General features: G+C 44.8%; 1 protein-coding gene across 1 annotated transcript in view; it reads right to left on the bottom strand.

Annotated features, from left to right (window-relative positions):
• Positions 1-24,565, bottom strand: part of LOC142565900 (WD repeat-containing protein 11-like) — a 293,411-nt gene that overhangs the window by 120,390 nt on the left and 148,456 nt on the right. The window contains exon 12 of the mRNA XM_075676487.1: positions 19,882-20,064. Coding sequence (XP_075532602.1) covers positions 19,882-20,064 — 183 coding nt within the window. The remainder of the gene's footprint in view (positions 1-19,881; positions 20,065-24,565) is intronic.

Here is a 24,565-nt window from a genome sequence, read left to right as displayed (position 1 = left end):
CCTTAGCTTGCACAGGCACAACCCTTACACAGGCTAATGTGATATGTAGACCCAAGGCAGTTATATAAAAAAGCATGTAAAAATTTAAAAATTTAATTTTTCAATCTAGATATTGCTACGGAACAGTATTTGCGATGACAAAGAGGCGAGCAGGGTGAAGACGACGACAATTAGAGGCTAGCGCGAGCTGTTGCCTCTTGGCCAAGTGCGGCGTATTACCTTGTAAATATACTTGTATATAGCTTTTCGTCTATGTCTTCGTACGTAACATATCTGGTGGAGGCGGACGTTTCCTGTACCTCATCACGGAGCTTTGCAGTGGACGGTACCTCGAGCCTTCCTTCATGGCTCCCGGCGATGACAACTCGACTCCGCCGGCTCCGACACCTGCTGCCACTTCGACGACCTACATCGCTCTCCCCGCTCCCCGTGATCCTGGCGTATTCTCGGGCAAAGATGGGGAAGACGTCGAGGGCTGGACCAGCCTGTACGAACATGTCAGCCACAATAACCGGTGGGACCCTACTATCATGCTCGCCAATGTAGTCTTTTATCTCATTGGCACACCTCGAGTTTGGTTTCGGACGCACAAAGATGAGCTCACCAGTTGGGATTCGCTTAGGCAAAAGCTCCGAGACTTGTTCGGCAACCCCTACGGTCACCAACTTGCCGCGCAGAAGGCGCTTTCCGGCCATGTGCAGACGTCAACAGAGCCCTATGTCACGTACATTCAGGATGTCTTGGCTCCGTGCCGCAAAGTTGATGCACACATGACTGAGTCCGACAAGGTCTCCCACATACTCAAAGGCATTGCCGATTATGCCTTCAACTTGCTCGTCTTTAACAACGTGGCGATGGTGGATGCAGTTATAAAAGAGTGCCGCCGCCTTGAACTCGCTAAAAGTCGACATATCGACCAGCAGTTTGCCCGTCTGCCCAACACCCCAGCGACATCTTCCTGTGCCGACGCTCCTCGTCCCAACAACACTGGCGATGTTACCAGAATCGTCCGGCATGAGATCGAGGCTGCCTATCCGGCTGCCTTCGACTCCAGTCCCTCCAATGCACCTGCAGTCACGGTTTCCCTGATCCAGGCAGTTGTCCGCCAGGAGTTCGCAAACATGGGTCTTCACACCATCTGCTCGGCCCATCGCCCTGATACCCACCCGGATTCTTCGATTCCGCCCCGTCCCGCGTCTTCTTACCCACGACGTTTCCGCAACCCGTCTGAATGGCGCACTGCAGACGACAAGCTCATTTGTTTTTACTGCCATCGAATCGGGCACATTTCTCGGCACTGTTGCAGTAGCTGGAGTTCCCCGAACCGGTCTACTTATACTGCCTACTCTCGCCCCCCAGGTGGCCCTTCTCGTCCCCGCTCCTATAATGCCGCCACAGATTCTCCTGCGCCGAACCACCCCTATTCTCGTTTGCCTTCGCCCCAACAACGACAATCTCGCTCCCTACAGCCCCATCGCTCCTATTCGCCGACTCCCTTCGGACACCGCTCTCAGCTGGAAAACTAGACGATGCAGCGTCTCGAGGTGACGCTGCATTGCTCCCTACGCCGCCAAATCCTCTACTGACGTTGCCTACTCATCTGAACCTTCTTGACGTGCAAGTCGACAGTGTTTTTGTATCTGCTCTCATAGACACTGGGGCGCATTTGTCGGTAATGAGTGCTGACCTTCGTAACCGGCTGAGGAAAATAATCACACCCGCCACAACGCCTGTTGTCCGTGTCGCCGATGGCAGAACAGCCCCTGTAATTGGTATGTGTGCTGCCCGTGTCTCCTTCGCCGATCGCTCCACTATCATGCTATTCACAGTCATCGCCCACTGTCCCCGCGACATCATCCTCGGTTTAGACTTCTTTTCCGCACATTCTGCTCTCATCGATTGTTCCGCCAGTACTCTCGCCTTGACCTGCCTGTTCTGGATCCCGCTGAACCACACCCCAGTTGCATCAGTTCCGTCGACTTCATTCGCTTGCCACCTTCGGCACTGACTTACGTTGACTTCGTGTCACCCCCACCAGTCCCAGACGGTAACTACATCGCGGCTCCAATGCAAGACGTCCTCTTTACACAAGGGATCACAGTACCTCATACAGTTTTATCTATTACGGCAAATTGCGTCTGCCTGCCAGTGGCCAATTTTGGCCTGATGACACAAGTGCTGCCACGCGGGATGTCTCTGGCCTTGCTTTGCTCATTCGAGGATCACTCAATAGCGTCTATTGCAGTACACAATTCAGCCGATCCTCCTCTACCATCGCAGTCAGCAACTTGTACCATCGCCGACTTACAGAAAATGATTGCGCCCGACATGCTGTCCGAGCATGCTCGTGAGCTCTACCGCGTTCTGTTTTCCTGCCACAATATTTTTTACTTTAACGATCGTCCTTTGGCCCAAACTACAGCTGTTAAACATCGCATTATTACCGGCGATGCCCCTCCTATTCATTGCCGCCCATATCGAGTATCACCTACTGAGCGTCAAGTTATTCACGTCGAAGTTCGCAAAATGCTTGCCAAGAACATTACTGAACCGTCATGTAGTCCATGGGCGTCACCTGCTGTACTGGTAAAAAAGAAGGATGGATTATGGTGCTTTTGCGTGGATTATCGGCACCTTAACAGGGTTACCAAAAAGGACGTGTATCCCCTAGCTCGGATTGATGACGCCCTTGACTACCTCCACGGTGCTTGCTATTTCTCCTCTATTGACCTTCGCTCCGGCTACTGGCAGATTGCTGTGGACAATCTCGACCGTGAGAAGACTGCTTTTGTAACACCCGACGGTCTTTATCAATTCAAAGTGAAGCCATTCGGTCTATGCAACGCCCCTGCCACTTTTGAATGCATGATGGACTCCCTTCTTCACGGTTTCAAATGGTCCATGTGCCTGTGCTACTTGGACGACGTTATAGTATTCTCCCCAATGTTCGCTATGCACCTCGAGCGCCTCTCAGCAGTCCTGGATGTTTTTCGGCGAGCCAGTCTGCAACTCAACGCATCGAAGTGCCAATTTGGCCGTCGCCAGATTACTGTTCTTAGACATCTCGTTGATGCGAACGGAGTGCAACCGGACCCAGGCAAGATCCATGCTGTTACGCACTTCCCTGTTCCGAAGTGTGTCAAGGATGTGTGCAGTTTCATTGGCCTTTGCTCGTACTTCCGCCGTTTCATGAAAAATTTCGCAGCCATAGCACTACCACTAACAGAGCTTTTGAAAAAAGACGCCCCTTTCCAGTGGGGCGATAACGAGGCCTCTGCATTCTCGCTTCTAATCGACCTTCTCACAACGCCTCCCGTTCTGCCCCGTTTCGATCCTTCTGTGCCTACCGAAGTCCGTACTGATGCCAGTGGTCACGGAATTGGCGCATACTGGCACAACGCCAGTGCGGCAACGACCATGTTATCGCTTACACCATCAGGCTCCCCTCACCCTCGGAGCGCAACTATTCCATCACTGAGCGTGAGTGACTGGCCCTAGTTTGGGTGGTTGCGAAGTACCGCCCATACTTATATGGCCGACCTTTTTCCGTTGTCACAGACCATCACATGCTTTGCTGGTTATGCTCACTGAAAGATCCTACAGGAAGACTTGGTCGCTGGGCCTTACGCCTCTAAGAATATTCGTACTCTGTCACCTACAAATCTGGCCGACTACACAAGGACGCTGACTGCCTGTCTCGCTACCCGGTAGACGAGCCTGATGCCGCCAACAGTAATACCGCCAACGGCATTTTCTCTGTGTCTGCCTTCGCTAACATCGCCGATGAGCAGTACTGAGACCTATCGCTGCGAGTACTCATCGAGCGTCTGCGCTCTACACCTACCGACGCATCCGTTCGCTGATATGTCCTCCAGGGCGGCATTCTGTACCGAAGGAACTTCCTCCAACGGCCCTGATCTTCTTCTTGTTGTGCCAAAACATCTACGACAGACTGTGCTCTTTGAGATGCATGACGCACCCACTGCAGGACATCTTGGGGTAACCCGCATGTACGACCGCATCCACCGCCGCTTCTATTGGCCTGGTCTCGCTCGCTCCGTCCGACGCCATGTTGCTGTCTGTGATCCCTGCCAGCGTCGGAAAACACCTCAGGTGCTACCTGCCGGTCATCTCCAGCCGATCACCGTCCCTGTGGAACCATTCTTTCGTGTTGGATTAGACCTCCTCGGTCCCTTTTCCATGTCATCCTCAGGGAACAAATGGGTAGCCGTCGCTACTAATTACGCCACCTGATACGCTATCACGTGGGCTATCCCTACCAGTTGCGCCACTGATGTCGCGGACTTTCTCTTGCATGACATTATCTTACTTCATGGCACCTCGCGACAGCTGCTTACTGACCATGGTCGTAAGTTCCTCTCGAAAGTTATCGCCGACATTGTGCATTCCTGCTCCATTCAACACAAGGTGACTACCTCATACCATCCTGAAACCAATGGCCTGACAGAGCGGTTAAACCGTACTCTTACCGATATGCTGTCCAAGTATGCTTCCAAGGACCACCACGACTGGGACATTGCCCTTCCTTACGTCACATTTGCGTAAAATTCTTCCCAGTACGACACCGCCGGATTTTCTCCATTTTATCTATTGTACGGTCGCGAACTGACCTTTCCCCTAGACACAGCACTTCCTCCTGCTGCAATCTCAACAAGCGAGTATGCGTGCGACGCCATCGCCCTCGCGGATCACGCACGCCAGCTTGCCCGTACTCGACTGACGGCCTCGCAAATCACTCGGCAGCGTCAGTACAACGCCCGTCACCGTGACGTAAAGTTTTCGCCTGGTGTGCTCGTGCTCCTGTGGTCGCCCTCTCGTCATGTCGGACTTTCAGAGAAGCTCCTTTCACAATATACAGGGCCCTACCGCGTGCTCTGCCAGGTTACGCCTGTGATGTATGAAATTGCTCCTGTGCGTTCAACCTCGTCCTCTACTCTGGCATCTAGTGATGTTGTGCATGTCACTAGGCTCAAGGCCTAGTACACTGCTTCCGAGTTCGGTGTTTAGTCGCTCCGGGACGGCGCTTCTTCCGCTGGGGGTAGTGCTACGGAACAATATTTGCGATGACAAAGAGGCGAGCAGGGTGAAGACGATGACGACGATTAGAGGCTAGCACGGGCTGTTGCCTCTTGGCCAAGTGCGGCGTATTGCCTCGTAAATATATGTGTATATAGCTTTTCGTTGGCGTCTTCCTACGTAACAATATGAACTTTCTTTATTGCATGCGGGAGTTTTACTTCATTGCATAACCTAGAGTGATAGCAACAGCATGCAAAAAATTTTTTTTTTTGAAACATGCAAGACTAAAGAAGCGAATCTAACGCGCACATTTGAATCTATGTGAAGCGAAGCTTTCGTGAAGTGGTTAATGACATGCTATAAATTTGCCCATTTCTTTCCTATGTTCTTGGCACAAAGGGAACTGGAGCACACACACGTTCTCTCGCGCACTTGTGCTATTTCATGTGACAACTCCTATATTGGCTTGCATTTCATTTCTTATTGTTTATTTGAAATGTACCACCTGCTCCTTAGCCAATAGCAATGACAAATACTATGGCACGTACTATGTGCCATAGTATAGGAATCATCACCATCATTAACATGTGCTGATCAACCTCAAAGAGCTAGTTGGCATTGGCACAATATGTACCAGCTGCTTCTTGGCCAATCCCTCTGGTGGCTATGTGCCATACAATGGAGATCATCATCATGATCAATGCGAGGTGATCATCTCAAAGAGTCATTGGCTTTGGCCGAGGAGGTTATATAAAACTTTTTGGGGTGGCCCTCCCTGCAGTCGCCTATGGGAGCGAGTGAAGTCGTGGTGGCCATATTGGTACTGTAGAGCCAAAAGCATCCCCAGCATAGGCAGCTGTGGAATACATGCAGGATTTTGCTCCATTTGTAGTTCCACGATAAAAACTTGAGAAGAAACATTTTTAAGATGCATATCAGTTCACAATGATGTGCTGCTATCGAAAAAAAAGTTTCTGCATCGAGCTTTTGCCACAGGCCTAGAGAAAAACACACTTCTTGCACTTTTCATTTCATTTCCTTAAAGACCCCACGAGGGGGTATCACATAAGGGGTAGATTCAGCTAAAAAAACATGAACAATAATGCCACATGTGTTTATATACAAAAAACATTATTTAAATTTTCAATGAATCATGATACACAGGTGATATCAACGATATGTTGGAGACGGCCGTTCCAATTTTTAGCTGCACATGGGAAGAAGGAAGCTGAAAAAGTAACAGTTCAGGCATGTGGACGAAAAACTTGAAGGTTGTGGTTGGTGCAGTGAGAAATGTACGATGCTGGCATGATGTAAGGTACACGATTGAGTGATGAGGAATAGAACTTGCTGTACAGTAATGGGTGGCTATGCGATGCCGAACTGAGAGAGGAGATAAGGCAGATTTAGCTTTCTGAGCTGAAACACTGACATCATATGAATAAGAAGAATGGATGAGCCTTGTAGCACGATTTTGGACTGCTTCTAGATCATTTATGAGGTTAACATGATGCGGGTTCCATATGGCGGATACATATTCTAGTTTAGGTGGAACGAGCAATTTGAAAGCAAGCAATTTTACGTAATGTGGGGCAAGGTGAAGATGACGTTTGAGAAATCCCAGTGTTTTATTGGCTGATGATATCATGTTAGTGATATGTTCATTCCATGTTAGATCATTAGATAATGTGATGCCTAAGTATTTGAAAGACGATACAGATTCTACAGACTTGTTAGTGATTGTGTATTGAAAGGTATGAATCTTGTGTCAACGGGTAATGGAAAGAAGCTTGCATTTTCTAGGATTAAGGATCATGAGCCAATCTTTACACCACTGTTGGACGCAGTTAAAGGAGTAATGACACAAAAATTTTCTATCTTGTTTTTACTGCTGCAATAAGTAGCTAATGACCCAGTAATCATGGCACGAAACATCATTGGCTTCAAATCGCGGCAGGTAATTATTTGGAGTCTTGTTTGTAGCGACCAGTCCAAGTTTCAGTTTGAGAGAGCAACGAGTTGGGCCAAAGAAGGAATTTAAACACAGCTGGACACGTGATCGCACAAAACTGTGACGAGCCACACTCGCCGGCGCGCAAGCTTCGTGTTGCTAGTTTGTCTGCTACGCCTGCACATGTTTTACGATGTCCTCGCCATCACCATTGTCCTCATTTTCAATGTACAGCAGTGACTATTTCCCGCTTGCTATAGTCGCCGCTGAATTAGACGCGACTAACCACATTTCACTGGATCCACTACAAAGCAGTGACTCGGAAAGTGTGGTTGGTGACAGCTATCAATATGCGTACACACTGGCACAAGTAGTACGAGCCATTCGGCGCGGGCGCTTTGGGAATAAAGCATATTCTGGAGCAGAACACAAGGCAAGGTAAAAATCGGCACAGCATCAGGTTTGGGCGTACGTAGTCTTGGTGGAAGATAAAACCGACTGAGCTTAGAGCAGTCCGACTATTTATACCAGGCACGCTCGAAATTAAATCTGGCTTCTCTTCAATGAAGTCAATTCTAAGCGTCCAGCGGCGCGCACGAACTCCGACCACTTCTGCTGCTTATCGACACCGACGGCATAGCCAACAAGCAAGCTAGGCGAGCTGGCGATCGCTGGGAAATGGTTATAGGCCTAGCTTGCTGGCCGTCGGATCCGAGGCCAACAGCCCCTGCGACCCGTCCGCAGCTGGTAATAAAGCATCTACATTCGTCAACACAATCAACGTCTGCACATTTATGTTGCTCATAAGTGAGAATACAAATAGTTTCCTTGTCGCCGTTGGTAGCGATGAGACTACTCATTAGCCAGGCGAGCCGCTTCGCAGAGACGAAGAGGTCAGCGTCACGACCAGGGAGAGAGAGAGAGAGAGAGAGAAAAAAAAAAGATCGGGACGATAGGAACGGCGAGAAACTTGCTTGCAGGGCCCACCCTGACGGCAGCACAATCTCTTAACGTAGCGTTTAGACCGTTGTTTACACTCCTTTCTTGATGTCAATGTCGTGAGGTGCTGCGTTTTGCAGTTGACTGCACGTATGTATTTTAAAATTTATTTTAAATATGTTTCGAGCTGTATTCAACGTTGATATTTTGCAGACGATGTGTGTGTGCCCACATAAATCAACCTCACACGTTAACTAGACTTCAAAAGCTTGTGTCAGTACTCCTTTAAGATCCTGTTGGAGGGCTTCTTGATCTACAGTGTGCGTCACTTGGTGGTATATAACGCAGTCATCAGCAAACATTCGAATTTGGCAAGATACATGCAGTGGGAGGTCACTGATATATATAAGAAACCAAAGAGGGGCGAGAATGGAGCCTTACAGGACACCTGATGTTACGGGAAGAAGATTGGAGGACTGGTTATTTATGATGACAGCTTGAGAGCGATTAGTTAAGAACGTTTTGATCCCCCACTTTAGTATGTTAGAATGTTGGTTTAACCGAGAGAGTTGTATTAACTGTTGACGTGGAACTTTATAAAATGCCTTAGCGTGATCCAGAAAAATAGCGTCAATCTGAAGGTTAGTGTTAAAGTCAACATGTAAATCATTGAGAAGCATGGCTAGTTGTGTTTCGTATGAATACCTCTAGCGGAACCCATGCTGGGATGGTTGGAAGAAATTGTTAGCGCCTAAGAAGTCCATAATGTGAGAGTATATGACATGTTCCATGATTTTACAAGGGACGCTAGTTATGGATATGGGACGGTAGTTAAGAGGACAATTTTTATCACCTGATTTGTAAAGCGGAACGACCTTCCCCATTTGCCAGTCTTTAGGAATGAGACCTGTGGAAAGTGACTGTGAAAATAACAATTTCAAATACACTGCAGTATTGCACTTCGGATTTTTAGTACAGGGTGTCTACCAAGTTGACATTTCCAAATTCCCTGAGTTTTCCAGGCTTTCCCTGAGTCCCTTTGCCAAATTCCCTGAGCGACACAGAACTTTGTTTTATGTCAAAAGATGGGCTGACACCATGTCATCCGATGGTGTGACTCTCTAGTGAGCATGCTAAAAAATACAAAACAACTTAATCCAGCTTGAATAGTAAGGGGTAGTGTTTACTTTATTCAAAAAGAAAACAGAAGGGAGGAGTTAGTAAAATGCACAGCGAAAAAAAGATATATTGAAAAAAATGCGTAAAACTCTTAGTGAGACATTCTCAAATATGAATAAAAAGGAGATGCAACAGAAGCAAATATTTTTGAAGATGAGCTATTTCTGTCAATTTTATCCCAAGGTGCTGGAGACTCTATATAGAAGGCAAGTCAAGGCAGGAGAATGCCTCTGAATTTTATAGTGACCCATCGTAAATACATAGTAAATAATATTCATTAATTGTACAGTCAGACATGTTATGTTTCTTCAATAAATATATTGAATCACCCACTCAAATTACTTGCAAAGGTTAATTATTGGGCCCAAGCATTACAACAAGGGAGAAATAATCTTTTGTGATTACTACCCAAACCCCAACTTCGCTTTCCCGAAGGCATTACCCTCTTTGAAGGGACGTCAAAGAGGGCAATGCCTTCGTGAAAGCGGTCATTTGAAGTGATACATTTCATTGAGACATGGAATGGGTGTACCTTAAGAAAGCAGAATGTGCAATTTACTCAAAGCCTAATGTTCACTGTCTATTCCTTGTAACCACTACACAGTAATGACAAAAATAAGTTGCGTTCGCAAATGTTATGCCGTGACTGAAGGGGATATTACGACATTCGTAGTTTGTTTCTCCACTGTTCTCGGTGAGCTAAACAAGGCATCTTGTTTATTTCTAGGGGAAATTAGGGGCATGGTATGGATAAGGTCTAGGCGATGCTCCTAATGGATGGGTTAAATGCGCATTTTCAAGTAGAATAGGTATGCAAGTGGTCCATAGCCTTATTAGTCTGTTTTACGAGTGGCGTAAGACTTAGACAGCTGCGCTTGCATAATTACAATAACAACTGAGATAAACATAAGGGGAACAATACACCAAGTTTATGTGCGATGGTAAATGCGTGTTGATGAAATACAGCATAAAAAAATTGTGAACAAGTGTTTGAAATTATCCCGCTATTGCTATTGTCCCAAGAGAGTTTACGATAGTTTATACTTTGAAGGAATAGGCAGCAATTCAAGTGCAATGTGTCGCATAGTTTTAATATTTCTGGGTTATTGTGAAGGGTTACGAATAATCATTGAACCCTCATTTTTTTGTTATTATTTTGTCATGCGTGACATATTAATTTCAGCTGGTGTCCTCACTGAACTAAAGAAGGCAGCTTCGTTAGGTTTGGTGACTATAAGGGCAAGTTAATGGATGGAGTGGAGGTGAAGTTCAAAATAGATGGCTTTCGTAATAAATTAAGTATGCAAGCACTCCAGCATGTTTAAGCATGTCGAATGAGAGGGGAAGAATTGAGACCGCTGTTCTGGCAGCACTATACAAGCCACAAAGACCAAATTTAGCGAAAATTGGTGGTGCCCAATGGAAACTTCCTGTGCGAAGTGGTTGTATCAAATACAGCCTTTGTAAAAATTTCTTATTTAAGCATTAGGGCGTGTGATATGACCGCTATCAACTATACTTCCCAGTGTCTCTACATAGCTGTAGTTTACAACAGGTTCATATTTTGTGGAAAGTGGAGGGGGGCCATTGTAACTACAATGTGACAAAATTTTTACGTTCCTGGTCCGGTTAAAAGTGTACATATAATGAGCCGTCATTTTTCTTTCCTTATTTTCATGTGTCATAACAACTTCTGTCTTACTTTCAGCAATGTCCTCCATGAACTACACAATACATTTTGTTCATATTTGGCAAAAATAAAGGCAAACTTCAAAGATAGAGAACTAATTATGATATTTTTGGTATATTACGCATGTAAGCTATTCATAGCTTTATGAATGTGTTTTGCGAACAAAGAATTTACCCAATTGCCCTGGAATAACTGTGAACTCAACAGATATCAAATCTAGTGGAAATTGAGTGGTGGAAAGGGTTGGGGGGGGGGGCGTTATAAAGCACTAAAGCATTGCATACCCTCCTCAGAAGTTGTAGTGGAGGTTTTTAACAGCTTCGCTGGACGTCCACTGTCGCAGGGTCAGGATGGCAAGTCCATTTTTTTTGTGTGTATGTGGATATTACAAGTAATTTATGTTGACTGTACGTCATTGCATACCTCGACAGTACTATTACCTAAATTAGAGATGCATTTATGTTGCAGACTTAAGCAGCAAGTACAATTCTTTGTTGGATTATTCAAATTCTTTGTAGCAAATGTGCCTTTTTATGTACACTGTACTGCTGCTACTGGGTGTGATCCGAGACCACTGTGGGCACATTCATTGCCTTTTGCCCCTGTATCATCTTCAGATGTTATATAGTTGCAAGAGATAAATGCAAATTCAGCTCATTTTTTGGGCCCTCAAGGTTCACCATGTGTGATTGATAAATAGGTCCCTGTCGGTTAAATATACATATAACAGAAGCATTTCCAGGCTATTTCACTTATTGTAATAGTAATTGGCAATATATATATATATATATATACACACACACAGAGAGAAAGTGAAAGATCAGACCATCTGCGATTTGCCCTCCCCCCCTACACACACACACTAGAAATTGTTGGTACGCCACTGCATGTCTTTTACCGCCGCAGCACATCAGAAAAAGCTCTGAAAGCCTGCATTATTATTACGCATATATGTGCTCATCCTGTGACAGGAGGCAGCGGGTGCAAGCGTGTTTAATTAAGGGATACATACTGTGTCCCGTGACAATTGCCCCTTCCCACGCTTGTTGAGCTTCACCGCAGTAATTTGCGCACGCTTCACCGCGTAATTTTACTGTTGTCAGGCGAAGCTGACTTGCGGCAACCGGCATTATGCAACGCGTCGTGCTTTCCAAACTTCGAAGCCAATCGCGAGCACTACAAAGGCGGAGTCGGTGCCATTGCTGACAGCGGCGAATTTTTCAATGAAAAACACGGCACAGAACGGCAAGAAGCTTAATAGCGAACGCAGAAGCAGCTAGGCCTAGCGTTGCTGCGGTGGTGGCTACGGCTGCCAGCGGATCTGCGTGCCAGTGCGCCGGTTCGAGGAGCGACGAGGTAATCAAAACGGCGGCGGTGGTGGTGGTTTTATTAATGGCGTTTCGGACCTGCCATGACGGCAAAAAGTCCGGAAAATCGGATGGCGCAGGGTTCTTGCATCCGAAATTTCAGACGTTATTATACATACGCTCTATGGGGTACGTGGTGGTGCCGCGAAGCCGTCCGAATTGTCGGGTCGTCCGGAAAGTCGGTCGTTGACTAAACAGTGGCAACTCCTCCTACTTGAGCCAGCTTTACCGCGACTTTCTTTCCCTTTCAATAAAATTACAGCTAATTTTCCCTGATAGAAGCGCAAATTCCCCGAGTTTTCCCTGAGTTTTTCCAGACTATTGACAATCCCTGAGAATTCCCGGTTTTCCCGGTTTTGTCTCCCTGTAGTAGTTTTGAGCTGATTTCGTCGATGCGAGCTGACAAGGAAAGTTTTATTTTATCGATTAAGGATGAGATACCGCTTGAAGATAAGGTTATCCATCGATGACGTGGTATTAGTAGGTGGTATCCATCAAGGCGGGTTGCGCTCTTGCGTGAAAACTGTTGAAAATGCGGAGACTGTTGGAGACTGGTTCACCCGATGCATTAGCGAAAGTGATTGAGGGCATTGTGCAGGGTTGATAATGTGCCAAAATTTCTTTGGGTTATTGCATAGTATGTGCGGCAGGTTGTTATTAAAGAAAGAGTGTTTTTCGTCAGTGATTGCAGTCAAGTATTCTTTTTTGGCTGAGTAGCATTTTTCCCATGCCTCGAGGTTTCCTTTTAGTTTAGCAGTGCGATAAAACCGCTTTTTTTGTTTTCGAGTTTTTTTAGTGTCTTGGAAAACCAAGGTTTAGAACGATTTTCATGAAACATTATTCTGGGGATAAATCTTTGTGTTAGATCCTGTAGTTTATTCTTAAATATCAACCAGTTGTCATTAACCGATCTCTTGTTAAAACTGGCTTCGAAGAGTGGGGAAAAGTTGCTCAATTCATGATTAATGGAATTGTAATTACCTTTGTCATGCAAAGTGACAGTTTTGCTTCGTGTTTCATGGCGCTTGGCACGGAAGGAAAAATCTGCTTGAATAACTTTATGGTCGCTAATGGGCCCTAAGTACGTAATGGATGATAAACTATCAGGATGAGTGCTCAGTATTAAGCCTAAAATGTTGCTGGAATTGCCTACAACGCGTGTTGGGCTGGTTACTAGTTGATTAAGGTTAAAGTTCAAACAAACAGAGAAAATCCCATGATTCTACGCTGATTAGTTGCGAGATTGGTTACGCCAATCTATTCCTGGGTGGTTAAAATCACTGAAGAAAAGAATATGTGCATTTGGAAATGATGTTGTAAGTTGGATTAGCAAGTTGCTAAGCTCATGAGAAAATTTTGGGTTAGCATGTAGAGGCCTATAATATAAGCCGATTAGAATGGAGTGTGGCGAAGTGCGGCACAGAAGCCACAGTATCTCCAAGTCGGATGTAATGCTGATGGGTGAACATGATAATTCTGGTCCAGCAGCGATCAATACGCCGCCCCCTTGTGAACATGTGCAATCGTTTCAATAAATGGTAAAATTTGGCAAGTCGGCAACAACTTCAGCGTCAGCGATATCGTTAGTAAACCAGGTTTCGGTTAGTATCAGCATATTACTGTTATATGGCGTGACTATGCTTGACAGTAGTTCTTGTTTCGGCATAAAACTGCGAATATTAGTGAAGGTTACAGAGAACGAAAGAGGGTTGCTTGCTGAAGTACTGGGACGGGTATTGGCTAATTTTGCGAAACACGACTGCTATGATATTTTCCTAACTATCTGCGATGAGTCATCATACACAAAGCGTTTTGTACCGATGTGTAGTGTCTTGTAGTGAAGTGAAAATTTAACACCTTCGGATTTGGCGAATGCTACAAGATGACTGCGTGCAGATTGGACAGGACAAGAGAAGTCTTCACCGATGCTATTAAGATGTGTTCTTTAGTTTCCAGGCATTAGAAAGAATAGCGTCTTTAGTTTTGTAGAACGTGAATTTAGCTATTATTGCATAGCGACGGTTATCAAAATGGCGTCCGACACGATGTGCGTGTTCGATTTCTTTAGGGTCAATTGTAATGTTAAGGCGATCCTGACAGTGACGAATGATTATATCTTCAGCTTCGGTATATGTTTCAGTTTTATTAGTGTCTTCAAGGCCATAAAATATTAGATTATTCCGTGTGGATCGATTTTCAGCATCATCTAAACGTGCTTCAAGTGCAGAGACTAAGCAGGCTGTCTGGGTGACGTTAGCTTGGATGGAGTCAAGGTCTGTTATAAGGGTTTGGCAGTGATTCTCGAGTTTGGCCATTCTCTCATTCAGATCAGAAAATGTTTCGTTTGTCGTTAGAAGCTGGCTTTTTAGTTCGTCAACCTTGGTGATAAGGCGAGTTTGGCCTGTGGAAATTTTCTTCAGTTCGGCGAGAATGGCATTAGAATTTGGACCGGGGCTAGATTCAATGTCACCGGATAACAACAGCAGAAGGGAGCAGATAGCGTGAACACAATCAGTAGCGATAGCACTCAGACACTATGGGCTTGGTAACTGCACTAATAAGTAATTACTAGTTTTCTTTAAAAAGAGGCTACACTGCTTACTAGCCTGCAGTGTCAGGAAGAGTGGATTAGTGCTCTTTTCTGAGGTACAGCCACCAAGCCCATGAAGTGTCGTTGACGGTTGCTGCAGTTTTATACTTGATGAATATGGTGATGTCGATTGTGATGGGGTGACCCAGGTGGCAGCGAGGCATTGGTAGATCCATGGCGGCATGTCAGGGGCAGGGGTGACATTGGTGTTCACGTAGGCAGCTCCAACTTCATCGCAGCTGGGATTAATCGGATGGAGTGGTGACGGACCCGACGGCGCAGTCAGGCTGGGCAGGAATGCGATTATGATCATGACAAGCACCTGCATTGTCAGGAAGAGTGAATTAGTGCTCTTTTCTGTGGCACAGCCACCAAGCCCACAAAGTGCCGTTGACTGTTGCTGCGGTTTTATACTTGATGAATATGGTAATGTCGACTGTGATGGGGTGATCCAGGTGGCAGCGAGGCATCGGTACATCCGTGGCGGCATGCCAGGGGTGATGTTGGTGTTGACGCAGGCCGCCCCAACTTCATCGCAGCTGGGATTAATCGGACGGAGTGATGACGGACCCGACGGCGCAGTCGTTAGGCTGGGCAGGAATGTGACGGTGATCGTGACAAGCACCTGCATTGTCAGGAAGAGTGGATTAGTGCACTTTTCTGTGGCACAGCCACCCAGCCCACCTTGCACTTCTTCACACTTCTTAGCTGTGTTAAATTATGACCGGTCTCTCGTGTGGTGCGACTGCATAATATTCACCACTGATTACCTGCTGGTTGGCAAAAAAACATTTTCAGCTCTTTTTTGTAAAGACGCAATGCACTTTCCACCAGCAACTTCTGACTATACGGCATGACCACTATCTTCAGTTATTGGTATGCTGCATCTCTCGTGAGTGCTATTACATGGCTGTGGACATGTGAAGAAACTGCACTTCATATTTTTTATCTGCTCCAGGTAGTTCCAAAATGAGCCTCACGTCATTGGAGACCTTACTTTATTCACAAATGTCTGTTAAGAGCTCTGCCAAGTTGGTTTTCTCAATAAAGGTACTGCAAATCATGCGGTAAGCATTGTGAAACACTTGATATTTGTGTAGTGAATTCAGAGGTTGTGTCATTGACTTTTGCTACGGAAGATCTCTTATAATTCATATGCGCCTAACGAAATTGATGCCACTCATTTATCCCGGTGAGAATATCTGTTAATGTAACTTATGCATTGCTGGCCCAGTTGTAAGTATTCAGACAACATAAAAATATCAGTCACCAATGCTACACAAATGTAGAAATAGCAGAAAAGAATTTTCAGTGACACTTGAGCTTTTCAAAATGTACATTCGTTCACTACAAATTGAGTTTAGAACACATTTTCTGTCTCAATTGATATTTAAATAATACAAGTCTCAAAAGCAGTGTTACTGCTCTTCACAATGTGCTTGATTAAATGTCTGAGTGATGTGGTATATCCAAAATATCATAGTACTCTGCGATCTTGTAATTGGAGTTGAGCACTATCGCTCTTGTGTTTAAGCCATAATACAACAAAATGTCTTGCTGAGAGAGTTGGTACACATTTGTGAATAAACAGGAAGCCAGTCAGACATGCAGACGCATACATAACGGAAGAACTGGACTTTATTCACTTTTTTTTTACCAGGTGGTTCTGGCTGGATGAGCTCTGTACTTGCAACCCCTCCCCCCCTTTTTTAAAAAATTGAACGCTCATCTTTCTTGTGCACGCATATAATTGGTTTCATGATTACAAACTTGGGCATTGCGCTATGTGTACAAATCAAATAGGGAAGGTTGCGAAAAATGCACACTGCACGTCACAACCCGAGCCAGCTGCGCTGCATGATACCACACGCAGTGATGTGTCAGTGACTACTTGAAGCTCAAATTTAATATGTATACGTACAAGCATGTTCCTAACCATTCTAAACTGAAGCAAATGTAACCACATAATTAGGACGTGAGCGAACAGTAAGGGCTTATGTTACAGCTGGAATGTTATGCCAGGGGCATCTACGTTACGTGATTGGTGCAGCCATGACCTACTAAGATGTTGTAATGCCCTCGGAGAGCATGCCACAATCAGTTAAACACTGTCCCACTCGTGTACAATCAGTAAGCATGATGAACAACCTTGGCACTGTGCTATGGCAGCTGCACTGCCTTAGGCTTTTTGCCTCTTGCAAGATGGTGCCAACCGGCTTTGCTTTTGGAGAGCCACCTTTACTCCAGAAGCCTAAGTATATAACTTCCTTGGCTTTGGAACGATAAAAGTGCAATTGTGGCCTAATGGTTAGAGCATCAACCTGCTGTTCCAGAGGTTCAATTGTAGCATCAGGCATGTAATTCAACTTTGTTTTAAGAATGTACTATTCCACAAGACAGAGGCAGCAGCAACACACAGCCAGCAGCCACGGTCAAGAAAGTCAAGGAGGATTTGCAAAGAAAGCGTCACTTTAAAAATGTCCGGAACTTCTGACAGGTTTCTGTACGAGCTCATCATCTAATATGCAGACATTGTCTTCCCTTGTCAAGTCTGGCACCATTTTAGGAAGGATGGTAGCAGTGCTCACTATCCACTGGACCTACAGAGACAGATGAAAGGGAAAGTTGAGATCAACCAGAGATTAGGTTGAAGCTACAACCCGTCATAGCTTTCGTGCTACTCTTGGGAGGATGACAATTTTCCCTTTTATGAAACTTCATCTTCTGCATTTTGCAGAACTGATTTGCCATATACAGAGAGAAGTGTTTAGAAGAAAAAGAGAGAGTAAACTACATTCCTGAAGGAAACCAAGAGGGTGACAGGAGAGGGAAGCAAGCAGGAAACATGCAACTGAGGTGCCAAGTGGGCAGTGATAAGCACTGTGCCACGTGTAGAGGTGATGAAAAATGCTGTGACATGCACTTTTATTTTAACTTTAAAAGGGGATTGTGGCCTCGTCACCGATTTATTATTGCTCAAATTTCATAACAAAGTAGCATTTCTTGTATGTGTAACTCAATGTCCGTGAAGTAAGTACCGTATTTTCCCGCCTATAAGTCGCACCTTTGTATAAGTCGCACCCCTTCGCGACAATCCTCCCCCCCCCCCAAAACAAGACAAAAACAAACCTTATATAAATCACACCACTGTATAAGATGCACCTGTTCATTTGGTAAGTGACTTTAAAGAAGTACAGTGATTTTTCACTTCATGAATCTGGGTCACAAGCAAGCATATCTATGCCATTCCTACATAACTGCGGTAGCAATGGTATGGATACTCCAGGCACATTTCTGCTGTCGTGGTCGCCGCGATGTTTTGTATAAAGTCCAAGGGTGATAACATTGTCCCCGCGTGCCGTATGCTGTATGTGTGAGTGAAAGCCTGCAACGGTGAGCCGAAATGTGCACAAGAGAGGAAAGTGGGAAGGCATCGTAGTTTGCGCAGTGGCAGGCGCTGTATCTTGAAAGTGATCTGCAGATGCAACGACTTCAGAGTTGGTCAACTTGCGGTTGGCGTGCCGTCACTTCCTTACTTCCGTTGCTACTCCATCCTTCTCACATGGCGCTCGGCAACTCGATCACGAGAGGAACCTGAGTAGCTCCATAGCGCACACACAACTCATAGCAACTGCCAGAGGAGGTCAACCCAGTGCGCTTTGCGTGGCCATAGTATCCAATTCGATTTTGATGGCAGCTTTTTCCGGGGAAAAAAAAATGAATACAAGTCGCACCATTCTACAAGACGCACCAACAAAAAATTCAGAAAAAAAAAACGCCACTTATGCGTTGAAAAATACGGTAGCTGCAGAGACCCGAATTGATTTCATTGCATGGCAGCAACTAAAAGTATGCACTGACCATGCAAATGACAATGTCAAGAGCTTTATTAACAATGCTGACCAAAAAATTCATTTTTTTTTAATTTGGGGAAAAAAGAAAGAGCCAGTAAGTGCAAAATGTTTTTGTAAGGTTGTAGAAGTAAGAATGCAGGTTGTTGTGAGTGGGGTAAAAAAGCATAACTTAAAAAAGAAAAAAAAAACATGATGTGTAGGGAATGTTGGCAGTGCCAGCTGCTGCTTTTTCATATAGAGACGTCAATAATGAAGGCCACAGGTATATCACTTTTCAACAAGAGCAATTGCGTAGGTTTGTAAAGTCTTTTAAACTTGAATACTATATGACTCAAATATTGTCCTATTCAATTAGGTACTCAAATGAAACAGTCACTATTGAGAGAAATTTTTTCCAAAGTGTTTAACTGTCACTTTCTTTCACTTCTGCAGTGTAGTATGCATAGTATAGCGCATCCTGCCTAAAGTCTTTCGTAATTTGATTGTGAAAAGGAAAGCAGTGACTTGTGTTAAGTAGTTGGCAAATAGTGTATGCAACGCTGGCAAACTTCGTTCCCACGGTGCTCCCTCAGTCCACGTGAAGCACTTCGCAATACAGCGGAGAGCCAAATAACTGTTAGGATTTTCGGCTCGATCGCATGCTCTATCACAGCTGATCATGCGAGTGTGGCTCTGTCCATGCTCAGTCATCCTCTGTCGATGAATGGTAGTTGCGAAGTGATCAAATTCACGTCACATGTCAGGTGACTGATTCATCCGTGATCACAGCTGTTGTGTGAATCCAGCTTTACCAGCATCAGCGAAGAGGGGGGGGGGGGGAGAGCCACTGGCCAAACATACGATGTGGAGGAGTCAAGACCGTGAATGGAAACTGTTTTTGCAAAGATTTGAATTTTGTTGTGTGCAGTTATTTCTGTGAGTTATATGCGCAGATTTTATTTTTCTGTCCTAGCTGTTGTAATTGGTGGTGCGGGTTACATACAGTGGTGGGTTATATGCGAAAAAATGTGGTAACGCTAGGACAAAACACGCAAAAAGGCATTTTTTAGGCACTCAAACTATAATATAGGTACCGACATCAAAATAGCCATTCATAGACATAATAAAAGTGCCATTAAAATGTTCCTAGACCCAGAGTTCATGCTTATATGTTAAATAGGCACGATAAAGACATAATTTTAAAAAAAGGCATGTTGCTAAAAGTTACGGTCTCTATTAATGATATGCATGACAAAATTAATAAACTGATTGTGCTTGTAATAGTGACTTACTTCAAGTGGGAGACCTTAATGCAAGTTACTGGAGACTCCTCATTGGCATCTGCACGAACCTGCTGCACTCGGCCTGACTGGATGCTGGTGAGGACGATCTCATTCCGCACTTTGCTGCCAACCGTAATAAGGTTGGCATAGGCAAACGACAGAAATGAGGTAAGGCTCACCCATTCGATGCCTCTGCAAAAACAGTCAGTGCAAGAGTAAGCATGGTGCTTTACAAAAGAAAATGGTTACAATGGTTTAAGTTTAACAACCCTGAAATACTCAATGCTCAGGCATGTGGCTGTTCTCAACTGCGCTGGACAGCCACAGAGCTTATAATTTTGCATATATTTCTACCAAAAACAGAAACTAGTGCCAAAGTTCCCATAAGTTATGGCTTTAGCATTAGGCCGCATCAACCAGGTAGATGAAAAAAATGTAAAGTGAATAAGAGGCAACTGCATCGTCATGGTAATGGTACAGTGGAAATGAAATGTGGCAGGTGTCCAGTGCCATCTGCTATGTGTGCGTATGCTTGCTGCTGCACTATATTTTTGTTGCTTGCCTGCACATTTGGGCTCTTTGTTTACTGGCACAGTCACAGCTGCAACTGTACTTTTTTCTCTTGTGCCCTCATTGCTGCTGTGGCTTGCACAGACATAATTGTGCATTTGCAGCCCTATGTAATAAAACATGCAGCACACATTAAATACTGAGCTTAATGACATGTCGACCATTGTAAGAAATTTTCACTACAAATCAGGCAGTCAAAAACAGGGCAGATCCTTACTTTTGCCTTCTTTCATTGCCCTGCATAACAATAAAATGTTGGTTCTGTGCTGTGATCCATGAAAGAGATTGTGAGCCACAAAGTTAATAAGTACTGCAGATATTGCCTCTTTGGTGCTATCGAAGTGCAAAGGGTTTACTAAGTCTAGAGTGGCTACACTGATGACTCAGTGAATGCAGCCCCCAAGGGGAGCAGTCGGAGCACCTGCAGAACAACTCTCTGTGCTGAAAAATCTGAAAAAAATTTAACAACCCAGAACTAAATATGGGTCGCGAGAGGTGCGATAGACTTGAGACACCAATTTCGGCCATCTGGGGTTCTTTGACCAACTCCCATAGCCTGGCACACAAATGTTTTTGCATTACGCCTCATTGAAATGCTGCTGCAGCAGCTACGAATCGAACCTATGAGCTTGTGCTTTAAAGAAGAATGCCATAGCCAGGTGCTAAAAATTCAAACCCTTCAAAAAGAGAGTGAGGAAGAAGACAGTGGAATTGGTTCACACAACCTTCTACACCTCCCCTTCAGTGGCTCTGATGCCTCTGCTCGAAGTGGTTTGGAGTAACTAGGATGGGCTTAAGTTGTTAGATGGTGCAGTTTAGTACCTTAGGTCTTGGAGCAATGTAATAATGCTGAAATGGCAATTTTTTCCAAGGTGAACCCATTGTGGCAAAAACAAGCCCACTCCATTCAGGCAAAGATTGCCATGAAGATCGTACTAGGAAGGCAGCTTGATACACCCGATGCAATCAGATGGAACTTCATTTTCAACATCACAAAGTCAAAATAAGGACACTGGACACAACTTCTGATGCACTGTTGCTACCAAAGCTACAGCATGAAGAGATCCTGTTGATGGAATACTGCAAGGAATATTGTGGCTGCTTGTTTAACTTCATGCAACCCATGCTGGCCTCTCATTTTCCAAGAAAAAGCTTTGCATCCCATCAAAAAAGCTTGGGCATAGTATTGCAACAGGAGCAAAATATGAACAACATGGGTATAAAGCAGCTGGTGCTGACACTTGCTGCTGTGGTGCATGCAATCAGTGCCATCACTGAAGTACTTACTCTACTGACCAGCATTATTTAGGTCAGAGTCATGAGAAGGTGGGCACTATTTTTCCGTCTTTCAAGTGCTATTGTTTAATTTTTTACTTTTGCATGTTAGCAAGGGCACATGTTGGTACTTGGCAGGGTGCAGCGCCAAAATTGTATACTTCTTATGATGGTTCAGACCTAAGAGTACGTGCAAAAACCTATATTTTGTGTCTATAGTACCACACTGCACACTAAATTAAGAAAGAAATAACCATGACCTTATCGTTTCCTGCAGTGGTCTCAAACTCATCTCTGACACTGGGCTGCATTCAGTCCTCATAGCTGCTCGAGGGCCGCACTACTAGGTGTGTGGCACTCTTTCCTCATCCCTTTGTGTGAAGCACGAACATTTTAATGGAGATACAATAACAAGATACAAGAAATGAAAAAAAAGTAACAATCTAACACCAACTAGGTCAATCAGTTAAGCTATGAAGTTACATTTATGGTTCTAGCGCTCCTCCTCCTGTCTTCTTGTTTCTGTGTCTCCATTAAAATATTTGTGCTTCTCACAAAACTGATGGTGGTTTCTAGGACTGCATGAAATTGTCTGCAAAATGCTACATGTGCTTATAGAACTGTCTGCAAATGCTCCAGCGTGCACTGGCATTGTTTCTCTGTGAAATTTCACTAATATATTTCGTCTGATCCCCAATTTACAGGAAAAACAGCTTTTAAAAAAATATAATTTCGTCGTTCAATCCCACAAGGTGTTCACATTGCCATATATATGCAGTGTAATTTTGCATAGTGTTAAAGGGACCCTGAGCTACTTCTTATCAAAGTAGAGAAATGCACTTGAAGTTAAAACAGATTTCAGAAACAAGTTGGTGCAAAAAGGACTTCAATGCATTCAGCAGAAGCGGAGTTATTGGCAGTCAAATGTTCCCTACAGGGTGCTTCGAGTCCTTCAATGACTTGCACTGTGAAGGCTACGGCAGAGTGTGGCATGCCCACAATGCTGCTCCTACTGAACGCCACTATGGTATGCAGTTCAAATTTGATTTTGAGTGTTCACACAGATGTCACTACTTCCGATTTTGGCACCTACGACGTGCCAAACATGGTTGCCCTCAGCGAGCTGCAGTGCACTCTGCGGCGGCCGCGGTATCTACGCCACATAGCAGATCACAGCTACATGCAATTGTGATGCATATGTGCAGCGTTTGCGTTTGCTTTGTGCATGACAAGGCTTGAGTACACGCTCAAGCTCATATGCTACTGTCTAACTGCTATGTGGTGCAGACCAGCTCTGTCCTGCACCAGCTTTACCAAAGGATAGTAGCCACATCCAACTTGCTCATTTTGAAGTGCTATCAATAGTGCAACATGAAGTGAAGTCTTCAAAGGCAACTAACCCGGAGTGTCCAGGAATGAGCACGCACTGGCAAGCGTACATGTGGTCTTACCTGAAGTTTCGCATGGTTCAAGGCTACCTGCGTGTTCAAAACTGGTAGAAATTAGCGAGACCCGATGGCTATGACATCGATAAGCAGAGTTGCAAAAGTTTAAATCCTATGCAGGTGGCCACGGCAAAGCCTGAGCAGACGATAGTTGGCTTCTTTTGGAAGTATGTAATTATTAACGAAATTCGAAAGCAGGTTTTTGCTTACTTCAGCCTGTTTATTAAAACAGTGTCAATAAACATACACAATAATAGTAGGAAGAAGTGCTTTGATCCAAACACCCTTCTTGATCAATGTCAGCTATTGCCATATGGCCAACAACAGACTCATATGGGAATCTGCTATATTACAAAATAAAGCGCCCAGAAAAGAGTGGGCACCAGGATTTTGTGGAAAAGAGAGCGTTAGAGAAAAAGGTGACTTCATGCTCCATTTACGAGCTCCACGTGCCGTGCACGACTGCAAAATTTGGCTGAGATGTGCACAGCAGCCTATGCTATGTGCAGACTGTGTTTGTTCATCAAGCCTGAAGGGTGGTTCAGGACCCTGAACTTTTAAGGCTCATTCACTGCATCCTCATTCACTCATTTAAGGCCAGGTTGAGGACCCTTTAAGGCTTATTCACACCTGTGACTGACTGCAATCGTACGACCAAGTTGGTCGCAAATCGTCCAGTCGCAAATCGACGACTCGCAAACCGACCAATCGCAAATGGCTGCAAAAAAAAAAAAAAAAGAAAGAAAAGCAACCATTTTGGGCCATCTGCTTGCTGCCCAATTTTTCAGTCACGTGTGTGCAGTCACAAGACTGTTGAACCAATCAGATGCACAGGAACAGGATGTCTGTATACACTTATACTTATTTTACATGGCAATGCAATTGTGCGCAGATGGCAACTGGCCGATCGCACTTGCCGGTTTGAGCATCAGTCGCCTTGAGTCGCTTTTTGGTTGCCAGTTGCGAATGGTCGCGCGAACTCTTCACGTTGGTGGTGATGATGATGATGATGATATGTGGTGTTTTGTGGCGCAAGGGCCAGGTTTGGCCAAAGAGCGCCATGACATGTGGTACGTTGGTGGTGTGAACGAGCCTTTAATGTGATGTTATTATATGAAGTTCACTTTTAAACAGCATTAATTCAAAAGGTGATCTTGTGAAAGTGGCTGATCATTATCAGTGACATCAGGAGCGTTATGTCCTGTCGATGGAATAGGCGGTCATCAAGGGTGGCACTTTGGGAAGACTGTAGTGCACCTCGTCACCCCTAACCATGCTTCACCAGTACATTTCACCAGCAGACTACAGATAATGTAAGATTTTGTTGGATGTGATGTTGGATCTAAATTGAACTCCGCTTTGTTTTACAATTCACTCCATTTTCATGACTGATCATTAATAAA

Source organism: Dermacentor variabilis, unplaced genomic scaffold (genome assembly GCF_050947875.1).
Source record: "Dermacentor variabilis isolate Ectoservices unplaced genomic scaffold, ASM5094787v1 scaffold_12, whole genome shotgun sequence".
Taxonomy (NCBI): Eukaryota; Metazoa; Arthropoda; class Arachnida; order Ixodida; family Ixodidae; genus Dermacentor; species Dermacentor variabilis.
This window is presented reverse-complemented; position numbering and strand designations above follow the sequence as displayed.